The 15,934-nt window shown below is 41.4% G+C and overlaps 1 protein-coding gene across 4 annotated transcripts in view; it reads left to right on the top strand.

Annotated features, from left to right (window-relative positions):
* Positions 1-8,157: 8,157 nt before the first annotated feature.
* Positions 8,158-15,934, top strand: part of DOCK7 (dedicator of cytokinesis 7) — a 208,065-nt gene continuing 200,288 nt past the window's right edge. For all 4 annotated transcript variants that reach the window (XR_009050226.1, XR_009050227.1, XM_057717585.1 and 1 more), the window contains exon 1: positions 8,158-8,341. Coding sequence is in view for 2 of the 4 variants with exons in the window: in XM_057717585.1 (XP_057573568.1) it covers positions 8,304-8,341 (38 nt within the window). In the remaining 2 variants the exon portion in view is untranslated. The remainder of the gene's footprint in view (positions 8,342-15,934) is intronic.

The raw sequence follows: 15,934 nt of genomic DNA on the forward strand, positions 1-15,934 counted from the left end.
GTGACAGTTTGACTGGGTCATCAGGTGCCCCGATGTTTGACCAAACACTATTCTGGGTGTTCCTGAGGATGTTTTTGGATGAGTTTAATATTTAAATAGAAAGACTGACTACACTGCCCTTCTTAACATTGGTAGGCCTCTTCCAAACAGTTGAAGGCCTGAATAGAACAAAAACTCTGATCTTCCATGGCATAAGAGGGAATTTTTCCTGCCTAATGGCCTTCAAGCTAGGACTTTTTCCTGCCTTCAGACAACTTAAAATGAAACATTGTTTCTTCCTGGATCTTGAGCCTCCTGGTTTTTGGATTGGAACTACACCAGCCAATTCCTTATATTAACTCTCTTTCCATTCTCTTCTCTTTCTCTCTCTCATTCTCTTTCTTCTATTGGTTCTGTTTCTCTGGAGAACCCTAACATAGTATGCCACTTATGTCTATTTTATTCTGCTTTCCAATGATAGATTTATTGAGATATGTGACGCCATAAGAAATATATATCTGGTCTTTGTCCCTGGTTTCTGACACAGAGCTTCTAAAATCCTTGGAATTTCCTGGGTGATAGAGGTTTTAGGAGCATCTTTTGTTATTCATAAGAAGCTCCTTTCAGTCCTAAGATTTTATGCTATTAAGGTGACTCTTGGTGGGCCCCTAGATAGCATCAGGATGGGAGCTGCTTGACCGAGGAAACAACCAAGTGATTAGAGAGCTGGACCTTTCAGCCCCACCCACAGACCTCTGTGGAGGGGAGGAGCTGCAGATAGAGGCCAGTCACCAATGGCCAATGATTTAATCAATTGTGCCTACATAATGAAACCTCCATGAAAACCCCTAGATGAGACAGTTTGGAGAGCTTCTGAGGTGGCAGACACATTCACGTGCCAGGTGCACCCCAGCTTCACAGGGACAGAAGCTCCTGTGCTGCTACTCTTCTGGATCTTGCCCTAAATACCTCTTCATCTGGCTCTTCATTTTGTAGCCTTTATAATAAACTGGTCACAGTAAGTAAAGCGTCTTCCTGAGTTTTTTGAAAGATTCTAGCAAATTATTGAAACTGGGAAGGGGATTGTGGGAACTCACTGAATTTACAGCCAGTTGGTCAGAAGTACAAGTGGTAACCTATGACTTGTAATTGTCATCTGAGGGGTAATCTTGCAGGATTGAGCTCTTAACTTGTCGGGTCTATGTAAACCCCCAGTAGGTAGTGTCAGAACTAAAATGAACTGTAGACACTCAGTTGGTGTTTGGAGAGTTGGAGAACTGGTTGGTGTGGAGGAAAAAAAACTCCACATATTTGTCTCAGAGTGTTGTGAATAAAACCAGTTCAAGATATAATTCACATTCCATACAATGCACCCATTTAAAGTATAAAATTTATATAGATTCTAGTACATTCACAGAGTTGTCCAACCATCCCAATTAATTATAGAACATTTTAATCACCCCCAAAAGAAACCTTACACCCATTAGCAGTCATTCGCCATTCTCCCTTTCTCTCAGCTCCTGGGAATCACTAATTTATTTTCTGTCTCTATGGCTTTGTCTATTCCGCACGTTTCATATAACTTGTGACACTTTGTGTCTAGCTTCTCTCATTTAGCATAATGTTTTCAAGCTCCATCCATGTTGTAGCATGTATCAGTACTTTCTTTTTTTAAAAAATATATTTATTTATTTATTCATTGGCTGTGTTGGGTCTTCATTGCTGCACTTTCTCTAGTTGTGGCAAGCAGGTGTTACTCTTGTTGTAGTTCACGGGCTCCTCATTGCCATGGTTTCTCTTGTTGCAGAACACGGGCTCTAGGCTCGTGGGCTTCGGTAGTTGTGGCACATGGGCTCAATAGTTGTGGTGCATGGGCTTAGTTGCTCCGCGGCATGTGGGATCTTCCTGGAGCAGGGATCGAACCCATGTCCCCTGCATTGGCAAGCAGATTCTTAACCACTGCGCCATCTAGGAAGCCCCAGTACTTTCTTTTTATTGTCAAATAATATTCCATTGTATGGATATATCACATTTTATCCATTCATCAATTGATTGGCATTTGGGTTGTTCCCACTTTTTGGCTATTATGAACAATGCTTCTGTAAATATTTCATGTGCAAGTTTTTGTGTGAACGTATGTCTTCATTTCTCCTGGGTATATATCTAAGGATGGAATTTCTGGGTCACGTGGTGACCCTATATTTAAACATGTTGAGGACCTGCCAGACTGTTTTCCAAAATGGCTGCGCCATTTTACATTCCTATCAGCCGTATAATGGGTTTCCAATTTTTTCAGATCCTCATCAACACTTACTAATATCTGTTCTTTTGATAGTAGTCATTCTAATGGGTGTGAAGTGATATTTCTCTGTGGTTTTGATTTGCATTTCCCTGATGGCTAATGATGTTGAACACTTTATTCATACGTGTATTGCCCATTTGCATATCTTCTTTGGAGAAACGTCTATTCAAATTGTTTGCCCATTTTAAAATTAGGTTATTTCTATTTTTATTATTGACGTATGAGTTGTTTATATATTCTAGACACAAGTCTCTTATGAGATAAATGATTTGCAGAAATTTTCTCCCATTCTTGGTTTGTTTTTTCACTTTCTTGATGGTGGTGTCTTTTGAAGCACGAAAGTTGTTAATTTTGATGATGTCCAATTCACCTTTTGTTGCTTGTGCTTTTATTCTGTTTTTAATCTTTTGAAAATTCCTTGCTATTTATTTCTTGAAGGAACCAGGTCATTATGTCTTGTAGAAGTTACCATATTCTCAAATTTGCTAAGTTGCAACCCTAGGGTATTGAACAACATGTTCCCCCACCCCCTATATTTTCTATAGGCTTATAATTAGATCCAGAGGCTTGATCAGATTTGGGTTTAAACTTCTGACAGAAATATTTCATAGGTGGTACTCTATACATCCTAAATATCTCCTCTTTACATTACATGAGGAGGAATATACTGACGGATTCACTTTTTTTTTTTTTGATGTTAAGATTAATCAGTGGGTTCTATGTTTATTGGTCTGAGCTAACCATTTAAAATTCCCCAACAGGTTCTTATTTTAAGGTTTATCAGCTGTAATGTTTGGTTCAGTGCTGTCCAATAGAACTTTTTATGATGATGGAAATGTTCTATCTGTACACTGTCCAATATGGTAGCCTCTAAGTACACATGGCTATTGAATACTTGAAATATGCCTAATACAACTGAAAAGTGATTTATAAATTTTAATGAATTTAAATGTAAATGGTCACATGTGGCAAGTGGTTAATGGATAGTACAGGGCTAGATTCACTGTTTCACCTGAGTCCGCACTACCTCTGCATTTGTTAGCTTGAATTTTTCTAAAAGAGCTTTCCTTCATCAAATATGACTACCTGGAAATACAGCTCATTCAGAAAAGACATAACTTGGGCTTTTTTTTTTTTCTGTTGTTGTTGTTTTAAAATTAATTATTTATTTATTTGGTTGCACCGGGTCTTAGTCGTGGCATGCGAACTCTTAGTTGTGGCATGCATATGGGATCTAGCTCCCTGACCAGGGATTGAACCTGGGCCCCCTGCATTGGGAGTGTGGAATCTTAACCACTGTGCCACCAGGGAAGTCCTGGGCTTTTTTCTAAAGTGGGCACTGAGACTACATTTCAGGTCATTTTGATTGGGGTAGCCTGGCCTTTTGGCCCTTCCAAGCTAAAGCACCATGAGGGGCAAATACATTCTGTTCTAGGAGGATTGTTACTGCAGTCTCTGTGTCACTTTCAGGGGGTCTGTAATAGAAACTATTGGTGCTTCATACTTCTTCCCCACAGCTCATCTCTGATTTCAGCTGTAGCTGTGGTGGACAGTTATGCACACGGATGGCTTCCCATCTGAAGCACTTACCATATCTCTCAGCTTTTTGCAGTGTGGGCTCTGGGAGTAGTTAATGTCCCTAGGGTCAGTGTTCAACCAAGGGTAGCTAAAAACTCAACCTCAGAGGGCCAATTCTGAAGTGCATACTAAACAGTTCTTCGGATGGTAGCAGGCAGGATGGAGCTTTGTTGCCCACATTGCTAACACTTAATAGTGCCTCCTTTACTGGCTTTCTCTCCTCTAGTCCACTCTCTCTACTCCCTCTTTCCAGCTTCTTAGGATATCTTCCCTAATAAACTGCTGGCTTCCAAGTTGTGTCTCAAGCTCTGCTTTGGAAGAAATGTAAATTGGGGCAGGATCTCAAAATACTTTAGTCCACGGCATTAATTCATTCAGAAATATTTACTGAGTAATTATAATGGGTCAGGCAGTGTATTAGATGTTGAAAATACCATAGTGAACAGGAGATCAAGTCTGATGGGGTACACGGATAAATAGGCAATAACTGAACATATCAAACATTATAACAGGGTAAACATGGGTGCTGTTAGTTGTGAAGTGTGGGCAGGCTGAGGATCCCTGAATTGTCCCTTGCCATATTTGCTAGGTATTAAGAGAGAGTGAATGACAGGACGAGGCCTCCAAAGCATCCCTAGCTTGGATTTTGTGCCCAACTCCCAGGCTTCAGTTTGGGACTGAGGCAAGCCCCAGTGGCATGGCCCAGTCTTCCCTTCCTCCAGGCCACACTCCTTCTGCCTTCCTAGAGCCTTCAGTGGAGTGAGTCCCATGTTGCTCTTATTTATTTATTTATATTTATTTTTGGCTGCATCGGGTTTTCTCTTCTCTAGTTGTGGCGCACAGGCTCCAGGTTGTGTGGGCTCTGTAGTTTGAGGCACACAGGCTCTCTAGTTGAGGCGCATGAGCTCAGGAGTTGTGGCGCGTGTCGGCTTAGTTGCCCTGTAGCATGTGGGATCTCAGTTCCCTGACCAGGGATCAAACTCGCGTCCCCTGCATCGGAAGGCGGATTCTTTACCACTGGACCACGAGGGAACTCCCCCATGTTGCTCTTATTGCATGAATCCAGTGGTGCTTTGTAAAAGCCCGAGCCTGAAAAAAGGAACCACTCCCTATCCTCCCCCAAAACCCCAAAGAGAACACATTCTGCCTGCAAAGCCAAAATTTTATTTCTTATGACACAAAAACTGCCCGTTTGTACTGTGACATGAGAACCCTGATGTGGCTCCAAACAGGCCTTTCCACAAAGTTTTCTTTTTTGTTTGTTTGGTTTTTTTAAAGATTTATTTATTCATTTTTACTTATTTTGGCTGTGTTGTGTCTTTCTTGCTCTGTGCAGGCTTTCTCTAGTTGTGGCAAGCGGGGGCTACTCTTCGTTGTGGTGCGCTCGCATCTCATGCAGTGGCTTCTCTTGTTGTGGAGCATGCGCTCTAGGGTCACAGGCTTCAGTAGTTGCAGCATGCAGCTCAGTAGTTGTGGCACACGGACTTGGTTGCTCCGAGGCATGTGGGATCTTCCTGGACCAGGGATCGAATCCGTGTCCCCTGCATTGGCAGGCAGATTGTTAACCACTGTGCCACCAGGGAAGTCCCCACAAAGCTTTAACTGGGTTAAACATGGAGTTAAACTCCATCCAGTTTTCACTAGCTCATATGAAATGAACACCTTGTCTTCACAATCTAAAACCTATATGTAGCTTCCTGAATTTTTCCTGTTTTGGCACTAATTTTTCCTGTTTGCTCATGACAGAAAACCCAACTCAAATTAGCTTAAGCAAAAGCTAAAAAAAAAGCAAAAAACAAAACACCACTCCTCCCAGCACATTATCAGTTCATGTAACTGCAAAGTCCAAGGCTCAAGTAATGTTTTGAGGAGTCATTTTCAGACTTTTGCTTTCCTCTCTGATGTGTCTGGCTTCACTCTCAGGCAAGGCCTTCTTTAAATGGAGGCCACTGTTACAGCAAATGCAATTTCTAGTTCTGATTGGACCCAACTGTCTTGGCTTGGCTCATGTGCCTATCCCTAAACCAGTCACAGAAGCCAGGGGAATGTGCTGCTTGGCTCAGCCAGGCCAAGGCCACACGCTCATCCTTGAAACTGGGGTGGGAGAATCAGCCCCACAGAAGTATGGTGACTGAGACCACTGTGTGTGTGTGTGTGTGTGTGCGCGTGTGTGTGTAGCACACACTGGGGGTATTATGGGGAGCATGAATGCTGGTCAGCTAAAACAATTCCCCTCTTAGTCCTTTTGTTCAGCTCCACACATATCCCTGAGATTGGACTCCTGTGGGACATGGATATCTGCCCACACTGGACTTGTCTGTGATGCCAGCTCTTCCCCAGAGGTGGGGACCACCATTTTTGCCTGAAGTATTCCCCAGACTCTGTCTAGCCTGCTTACAGCTTGTTCTCTTCCTGCTCTAAATGTCCCCAGCAAGCTGCACAGTGCATGCAATGTCCTTTCAGACACTTTGGCAACTAGTGAGTCATGTACACAAAGAACCATTCAAAGCAGAATGTGGTCAGTTCTCTGAGAGAGTAGTGAAAAGATGTTTGGAGAGCAGAGATAAAGGGATATAACATCTGGCTGGGAGCATGAGAGCAGACAAACGATTCAGCAACTATCAAGCACCCAGGACAAGCTTAAGGGTAGGAGAAATAATGATAATAACAGTGATAATAATAACAGCAGCTAATACGTATAGTACTTAAACATATCCCAGGCCCTGTTCTAAGAACTGTATGTGAATTAACTCAATGAATCCTCACAATACCCTTTCAAGTAGGTACGGTTATTACTCTATTTTAGAGTTGAGGTTAAGTAACTTGCTCAAGGTCACATAGTAAGGAGGTGGCAGCATATGATTGGGTTCTTATCATAGAGGGTCTTAAAGCCCAAGATACAGTGTTAGACTTGACTTGTAGTTCTCTGAGTAGCTGTTTCATGTTTGTCCTACACTTGGGGAAAAGCTACATATATACCTCCAAAATAGACTTTTACTGGAATGAGCATTGTTACACAAAAGAAATGAAGTCTTCCACAGTGGTTAGAGCACTGTAAATCTGACAGGAAGTTATGGATCTGACTAATTGAGGCTTTCACCTCTTACTCAATGTGTGACTCCGGGCAAATGACCTAACGGCTCCATGCTGCTGATTTTCCATCTGTAAAAGAGAGGAAAAATCCGACATACTTCACAAGGAAATAGCAAGAGTATAGTAACAAAGAAATAAATACACATATTAAGTTCTTGCAACAGTTAAGAGAAAGGTACTAAAGAAACCAAGATATTTTTCTTAGTTTCACCATAACATCAGTAATCAGCAAATATGCATTAGGAGCCAAACACTCTAGACACTATGGGATTACAACAGAATAATGAAACGTGATTTCTGCTAGTCCCTATTTTATAGGATTTGATGTGTAAGATCAGTTTGGTAAATATTCAGATTACTTAACAGAACGTCAAAATGGTAAAGTACGTTGGAGCTCATCTGGTTCAACATATATAAATGGGAAACGAGATTCAAAAGGGGTGAGAAATAGACTCAGGAAGAGTGTTCTTATGAGGACGGTAACACTCGTCCTCAAAGAAAAGGCCTAGACTCTGGGTTTGAACTTAAGTTGAAGAGGTTATTATCTGTGTGACCTGGGGCCAGTCGCTTAGTTTCTCAGAACTAAATTTCCTTTTCTCTAAAATGGGGATAATAACAACTGACTTCCAAGAGCTGTTCTGAAGATTAAGTAAAATCATGCATGTAAAACTTTAATCCAGTGCCTGGCTTAGCACCAGAAGTCCACTATTTATCATCTTTACCTCTGCAGTCTTTTCTGGCTCTTTTACTATAAGAAAACCTATTCTTTCTCCAGTCAGACCCCATTCACAAGGTCGCAGAACAGAAAGTGCTTTCAACTGCTGGGAGATGGGCGCTGCTGGAACGCGGATCCAGCCACTCCGGGCGGCAGAGCACAGCCCCCTCGGCAAAGCCCATCTTCCATTTCCTTCCCTTCCTTTTCGGGAAAGCCAGGCTCCCCCCACGCGCTCTTATTTTCCTGCCTCGCCAGGTCGCTGGCCCCATTCTGGCTTCTCTCTGCGTCCTCTCGGTCATGCGGGCCCCGCGGCAGCCCGGCAGCCGGGGCCGGCGTCTGGACCCCTCCACGCTCCATTCTCCCTCTTTGCTCCCGCGGGCCGTAGCTGCGTTCCAAAGCCCGGATTCCCGCGGGGCTTGACGCGCAGAGGGGAGGAGCGGTTTCTTGCTGCGCGCCTCTCAGGAGCATTACGGCCGGGCTCGTTCCCGGCTCCGGCCGCCAGCCCCAGCCTCCCGGGTCCGGAGCGGGGACTGGCGGAGGCGGCGAGGGGGGAGCGCGAGCGAGGAGGCACGCGCCCGCCCGCCCGTCCGCGCCCAGACCGTCAGCGCCGCCGCCGCCGCCGCCGCCTTAGCAGCCATGGCCGAGCGCCGCGCCTTCGCCCAGAAGATCAGCAGGTAAATCTGGGGCGTGGGGCGCGCCGCCGCAGCCAGGGGAAGCGTCGGGAGTCCTCCCGGGCCAGGCCTAGGAGGCGGGTGGGTGTGGCGACGCGGGCGCCGGGATCCCGCGGCCTGGTCGGCGGCTGGGCGGAGGGGGCTCGCGGCGGCTGCGGGCGCCGGTGAGGCCTCGCGCCGCCCTCCGACCCCGGCCCTGAGCCCGCGCCTCGCCCGGGGGCGCAGAGAGCCCCGCCCGCCCGCGCGCCCGCCTCCGCCGGCTCCTGGGCCGCCAGGGCCTGGAGTTTCGCGGCGGCTGATTGAAGGGCGGGCGGGGGAGCTTGTCGGCCGGCCGCTCGGAGCTTCCCAAATTCTTTGTGTCTCCACCCCCGGGCTGGCTGCGGCCCTTTCCCTCTCCCCGCCCACCCCCGTCGCCCCCCAGTGGGTGCGGGGGTCCGCCCTCGTCTCCACCCCAACAAAAGGTTCAGTGCGCGGCGGGCTCCCGGCCGGTGGGAGGCCGCCCTTCCTTCACACCTCTCACCCTTCCCAGAAATCTGACAGGAATCCTCTTTGCACCCAGGGGCCCAATTCAGAGTGGGATCCTGCACCCAGAATTGAAAATGTACGGCCAGAATGAAAAGTTGAGAGCTTGTGGTGTGCACCTTCGGTGTGCAGCTGCCCAGTCCGACGAGTTGTAGGCTGGAGCTTGATCCTAGTAGCTTGTGAATGTAAATTACGCCTGTGTTGCTCATAGCTCCAGAGGAAGATGGATGATAGGCAGTGTTTTTTATATACCGGTCCTTTGACTCGTGTTTTAGGAGTCTAAGGAGTAAGCAAGGGATCAAGGTTGAGGTTTCTGCGCCTTTTACCTACTTGCGATGGAGAGGTTGCCATCGTTTTACCCCCTAAAACTAAAAATTGAATTACAGTGGAGGATTCTATTTGTAGACTTTCATTGTGGAATATACCAATGTATATGACACTAGACATTTTTTGTTTAATAAGACTATATTTCTGTTAACCTTAAGTCACCAAAAAAGAAACATTCGAATGTATTACTTTTTCGACAGTTGTATTCTGTGACTCCGGATCTTTTTAGTTTGCTGATATTTCTTAAAGATTTTTGGACCTACCAAACAGGTCTTTTCTTAATTGCCTGAACTTCCATAGTATTACTCTATTTTGTCACGTTTTTCATTTAAAACTAACATCTCTTTCATTTAAGCTTTGTGCGTTTTTTTTTCCTTCGAGCTTTAGAACGCATATTTCATGTTCTCCCGAAATAGCAAGTGCTCAAGAGCATAGGCTCAGACTAGGACCATAGACTTAAACCCTGGCTGTTATTTTCTAAGTTGGTACCATGGCCAAATTGTTTAAGCTCTCTTAAGCTTTATTTTACTGGTCTGGAAAGTGGGTAAAAAAACGGTACCCAGCTCATAGAGTTGTTGTGAACATTAAATAACATAATTTGTGTAAAGGGTTTAGTGTAGTGTATGGCCTAGCTGTCACTGAACACTTACAGTAATTAGCATAACCTAGGAAGCTGTGATAGACTTAATAGGAAATTATTACTTTTGTTCTTTTTAAAAATTTTTTTGTAAAATAAGTTGGTCTTATTTCTGAAGGCCGTTCCATTTAAAAATAGATGTATTACTTGACATGCACGCTTAGTATTAGTTTCTCTTAAATAGAACCAAAAGCTTATCTATGAGAACATTGTGCTGATCAAGAAAGTACATATTAGGGAGTTAAGTGTGAAATGTATACAATGTCTGTACTCCATTCATGGAATTTGTCCTCAGATAGGAAATGACGAAACACAAGAGAAAAAGATAACCAGTTTTGCAAAATAACAAAAAAAAAATTCAAATTAATACAGCCTTGTAAAATTATACAAGTAACCAAGGCAATGGAAATGTGGAGACATGCATTGTTTGAGAGATACTTAGGAAGTAGGCAAGGCAGCGATTGATGACTGTTTGGATGTGGAAGGTGAGGAAGACTGAAAAGTCTGGGAGGACATCCAAGTTTCTTACTTGGGCAACCAGGATGGAAGCAATTGTTGAGATAAGGGAGGAGAGGAGGAAGAGGGGGTCTGAGGGTGGAAAATGAGGAATGGGGATAGTGGTTCAGTTTTGGACAGGTTGATTTTGAGGTGCTCATGGAGCATTCAAAGAAAAATGTCTATGAGGCTGTTGGTGCAGGTTTAAGGTGCAGGAGAGAAATTGGGTTGGAGATTTAGATTTGGGAGTCATCAGCAAGTAGATAGTAATTAAAGCCAGAGGAGCAAATGAGATAGTTGAGGAGAAATGCACAGACTTAATCTGGAGGGAAGACCAAGGACAGAATTGCTATAGGTGATGAATTATTATCTGCTTATCATGAATGAAAGGTACTTTCCTCATAGTTACCAAATATGGCTGAATACCTCTGAATAAATTCTTGTTCTGCTTCTTAGTTTCCTACTTGGGGAAGTATAGCACAACTCTGGAGACAAACTGCCTGGTTTGACATCCTAGCACTGCCCCCCCACTGAGTAAACTTGGGCAAGTTACTTCCCCTCACGTTTGCCTCATTTTCCCTATCTATAAAATGGGGTTAATAGTAGGACACACCTTATAGGATTGTTGTAAGAGTTAAATAAACCCATACCTTTAAAGTGCTTATAATAGTGCTTTTTAGATAAGTGTCCAGTAAGTATCACTTTTAAAAAAATTACTACAGGATTTATAATATGGCTTAGGACCATTTCTTGAAAGTAATATCCTTTTTATGATGTACATGTGTGAACTTTGTTGCTCTGTGAAAAGCCTGTTGCTATTTGAAAACTTATTTTTCTTTTTTAAAGCTTTATGATTTTTTAGAAACCTTTACTTTAAAAAGAATTATACTAATCTCTTTTCTGGCTCAGTTACTTCAGCCCTTTGCATTTGGTTCTGTTATTTTTTGAGGCTGTGATTTGGTGATTTTCTCGAAGCTCTTTATTCTGTATCACTGATTGTGCTAACCTCAGCTCATCGTAGAAAAGCAGACTTCATGTCTAGTATTGCCTCTTGTCTGTTCTTCCTACTTTTTGAGGTCAAGGCATGTGCCTTTTTAACCTTTGTAATCACTCCCTCGTATATAATAGGTATAATTTATGGAATGTTGATTGTAGATAAATGATCTAGGATTTTGTTTGGATTATTTTGTCTCATCACTTGATATTCAGCTGTAATGAAGAACATTTGCGTATACTTAAAACACTTTTTACCACCTTCTTATCTTCATAACCCAGAGGGCAAAAGAACGTAGTAAAGAATGTAGGCTCCAGGTCACATCACTCAGATTGAAATTCTACCTGTACCAAATAATAGCTGTGTAGTTCTGGGCAGTTGCTCTAACCTCTTTGTTTTGGTTCGCTCATCAGTAAAGTGGAGCTAAAAACCTCTCTAGGGTTAATTTGAGGATTAAATGAGATAATACGTGTAAAACACTTAGAACTGTGCCTGAAACATAATAAGCATTCAAAAAATGTTAGCTGCTATTATTCCTATATTATTTACTATTATTTATTATTCCTATAATCCAGATGCAGAACTGAGGCCTACCGAGAATATCATTTGCCTTAATTGAGGCTCAAACCCTAGTTCTCTGATTTCAGATCTTAAACTCTTATTATTCAACTGTATTTTCTTTCTACAAAATATTTTCTGTGGTAGTTCTAGATTTTCTAACTGTGCCACTATTAGTATCCCCAAAGTTACCCTTGTTTTCTTAATCTTTGCTAATCTGGTATCATTTTGCTGCCTAAGGAGTGAATTTAATGAAAGGCTTTCATCAGATCTTCATTTCTGAGAAAACTCTTACATGAATAGGATTTCCTGGATATAGACTATAACCTTAATTGTGTCTAGTCTTGAATCTGTTCGTGACTCTGGCTGGGTAGGCCCAATCTTTTAATCTACTTAATTTAATTCATAATCTCACTCCTGATCAAAGTAAATCCTTTCCACATGATATCAACTATCTTAGTGCTGCCTGTTTCATCACTTTGGACACATATACCACCTCCCTGACCTTCTATTGTACTCATTTAACTGTTAATGCTGAATATCTAACCTATTTCTTGCTCCTGAACTGCAGAGCAGTGTTAGAGGGAGAGTAGAATAGTCCAGAGTTGATTTTTTATTAATTAATGTCTTATTTGAAATGAGGTTTATCCCAAATAATTTCTCTTATTTATCATCTTTGTTTCCCTATCCCAACTTTTACTGAAAAGTTTGGGACCGTATCATGAGTCCTTCATTTTAACCTCGGCATATGACTGTCTCAGTATTTCATTCAACCGTCTCTCTTGAGCCTGAAAGGTGTCTTGTCCCTAAAACTTACCTATTTTATTGTACTTTGAACCCCATACCTTGCCACCTCCTCCCAACCTTGATCTCACAATTTTCCCTTTCCGTTTTAGCATCTTCAGTCTATTCTTTTTAATGGATGTTTCCCTTAAGCCATAAGACTCATCCTGCCTTTCTCATCATAAAACAAAGAAGCATCGCATCTTCTGGCATTTCTAGCTGCCAACCAATCATTCCTTTTTCTTTTATAGTCACCTTTCTCACATGTATGTGGTATACTCACCACTACTTCCTGCTTGTTCTTCTCATCGGTCCTAGGGCCGTATGGCAGTGCTTACCATGCTACCTTATGTGTACCCGAATTATAGAACTCTTGAAAATTAGGAATATTTGACTTTTTTCTTTTATCACTGATTTCATGAGGTACAGTTTTGTTTTTTAAATTTCTCATGCTTGCCCTCCTTCCCCCTTTCCCCCTATTTTATTCTGCTTTTCAGAGCTCTTTGAGGGCTGGTCTAGGTCTTTTTATCTCCAGTGCTTAGTACAGAGTCTTTTGTGTAAACCAGACACATAAAAAGTGTATACATGAACGCCACCCTACCATCTGGGAGCATCTTTCATTACCTCACTTCCAGATGACCACAACAAGGTCATAGCTGATCTAGTCCCTCCCTCCTCTAATTCAAATGTGTTACAAATGAAGTCTCCCTAAAACACAGCTTTTATCATGGCATTCTTATGTTCAAAAATATATACGTAGTGGCTTCTTACGGGGTTAAATCCAAACCCCTGCTTGCATTTTAAAGTCATCTATAATCTGGTCCTTTTCTTGTTGCTTATTCTCCAACTTACATTTTGTTCTAGTCAGTCTGATGTTTTCACTTTACCCCCACAAATGCTCTGCTCATCTATCTCTGTAACTGTTCTGATGTTTTTTGTTTTTGATATATCCTGCCTCTCCTTTTCTAAATCTTACCCTTTGCTTCAGAGTACTCCAAGCTGCTGACATTTGGGATAACCGTTTCCTTGCTTTCCTTTATTTTTCCTACCTATGAATGCATCCCTAAGCAATATAATCTTTTAATTTTTGAATTCATTTAAATAGAGTCATACTGTATGTTTGTATGCTTTTCTGTCCTCTTTTGCTCAAAATTATATCTGAGAGATTCAGCCATGATGTTACAAGCTGTTGAAGTTCATTCATTTTCATTGTTTTATATTATTTCATTGTATAAACATGCCACAAGTTTCCAGTCTACATTAGATGGACATTTGGGTTGTTTCCATTTTTTTTTTAATGTTTATTTATTTATTTGGCCGCATCAGGACTTAGTTGGAGCACACGGGGTTTTTGTTTCTGCGTGTGGGATCCTCATTGCGGCATGCAGGATCTTTTAGTTGTGACATGCGAGATCTTTAGTTGCAGCATGTAAGCTCTTAGTTGCGGCATGTGGGATCTAGTTCCCTGACCAGAGATGGAACCCAGGCTCCCTATACTGGGAGCCCGGAGTCTTAGCCACTGGACCACCAGGGAGGTCCCGTGTTTCCAGTTTTTGACTATTAGAAACAGTGTTGCTATGAGCATGCTTACCTGTATGTTCTGGACATATGTTCATGAGTTTTTCTAGGGTATACTCATGTGTGAAATTGCTGGGTCTTTATTGCTTGTCCTAGCAGTTTTATTTATCATCAAGTTTATTAGGTGATGCCAAACTGTTTTCTAAGATAGTTGTAGAAATTTACACTCACAGTCTTGCGCTATATAGTTACCATCACTTGGTATTGCCAACTTTTTCATTTTTGCCAATCTCGTGGATGCACAATCTGGTGGATGCATGATGCTATCTTATTGTAAAAGTTTTAATGCATATTTACTTGATTACTGATGAGATTGAGCCCTGTTTTGTATGTTTATTGACCATTTGAAATTACTCTTTTGTAAATTACCTAATTAAACAGTATTCCATTTTCCGTCTTTGTTTTTTCACTTTGGATTCTTTTTCTTATTGATTTGTGTGGGTACTTTATATATATTCAGTAGATTAGTCATTTATTGATTATATGTTTTGCAAATATCTTTTCCTACACTGTGATTTGTTTTTAATCCTTTTTATGGAGTCTTTTGAAAACTAAGTTTTAATGCAGTATGTCAGTTTCATTTTTTGGTGTTTTTTTTTTAATGTTTAGTATTTTGGGGATCTTGTTTGAGAAATATTTTATTACCCTGAGGTCATTAAGGTATTCATTCAATTTATCTTTAAATCAGATGAATTTAATTTAAACTTTGTAATTACCTCCTTTGTATTTAGGTGTATATTCCAGCTGGACTTGATATGTGTATGTGAAATTTTAATTTTTTTCAGAATGGCTTCTCCTTTCTGCATTGATCTGTCCTGCCATCTCTATAATAGATGTGTATGTCCTTATTTGTGGGTCTTTTTATGGGCTCTCTATTTTGTCCCATTGGTCTGGTTATATATCTTTTCACTAATTATAAACAATTTTCATTATAATAAGTTTTGGAATTTGGTAGAATAACTCTCTCCACCTTTAAAAAAAAGTGTCTTAGCTGCTCTTAACTCTTTGAATTTCCATGTATATTTTAGAATCTACCTAAACAAACAAACAAACAAAAAACTCCCAAATCCTATTAGAATTTGATGGGGATTGCATTGAATCTATACATCAATTTGGGGGAGAAATGATATTCTTATAATATTGTTTCCGACTCATGATCGTGGTGTATTCTCTCCATTTATTTAGGTCTTCTTTATATCACATAATGAAATTTTGTAGTTTTTTCTGTATGGTTTTTATATATCTTTTGTTAGATTTATTCCTAGGTATATAATGATTTTGTATCAGCTATATACCTAGTTAAACTCTTGTTAAATCTAAGAATGTATCTGTGGATTCCTTTGTATTTTCTTTTTCTTTTCTTTTTCTTTTTTTAAACCAAAGTTTGATAATAATCTTTGATTCTTCAAAATGGGCACAGGCTTTTCAACTCTGGACAGTCCTCAGGTTACATAATAGCTTTGTGGAATTGATTCAACCAGAACTATTATGCTTTCTCAGGAAAATATAGGGTCAGTCTTTTTCAGGAGGCCTTATATTCCAACTCCATACTTGAGAAACTCCTGTTACAGGACAGACTGAACCAAGCTGACGGGGGAGATCAGGCTTCAATCAACCTACTTACCGCCCTGTGGCCTTTGTATTTTTTATGTAGACAGCCATATCATCTGAAAATCAAGAATTTTTGTTTTGTCTTTTCCAA

This window comes from Hippopotamus amphibius, chromosome 1 (genome assembly GCF_030028045.1).
Source record: "Hippopotamus amphibius kiboko isolate mHipAmp2 chromosome 1, mHipAmp2.hap2, whole genome shotgun sequence".
Taxonomy (NCBI): Eukaryota; Metazoa; Chordata; class Mammalia; order Artiodactyla; family Hippopotamidae; genus Hippopotamus; species Hippopotamus amphibius.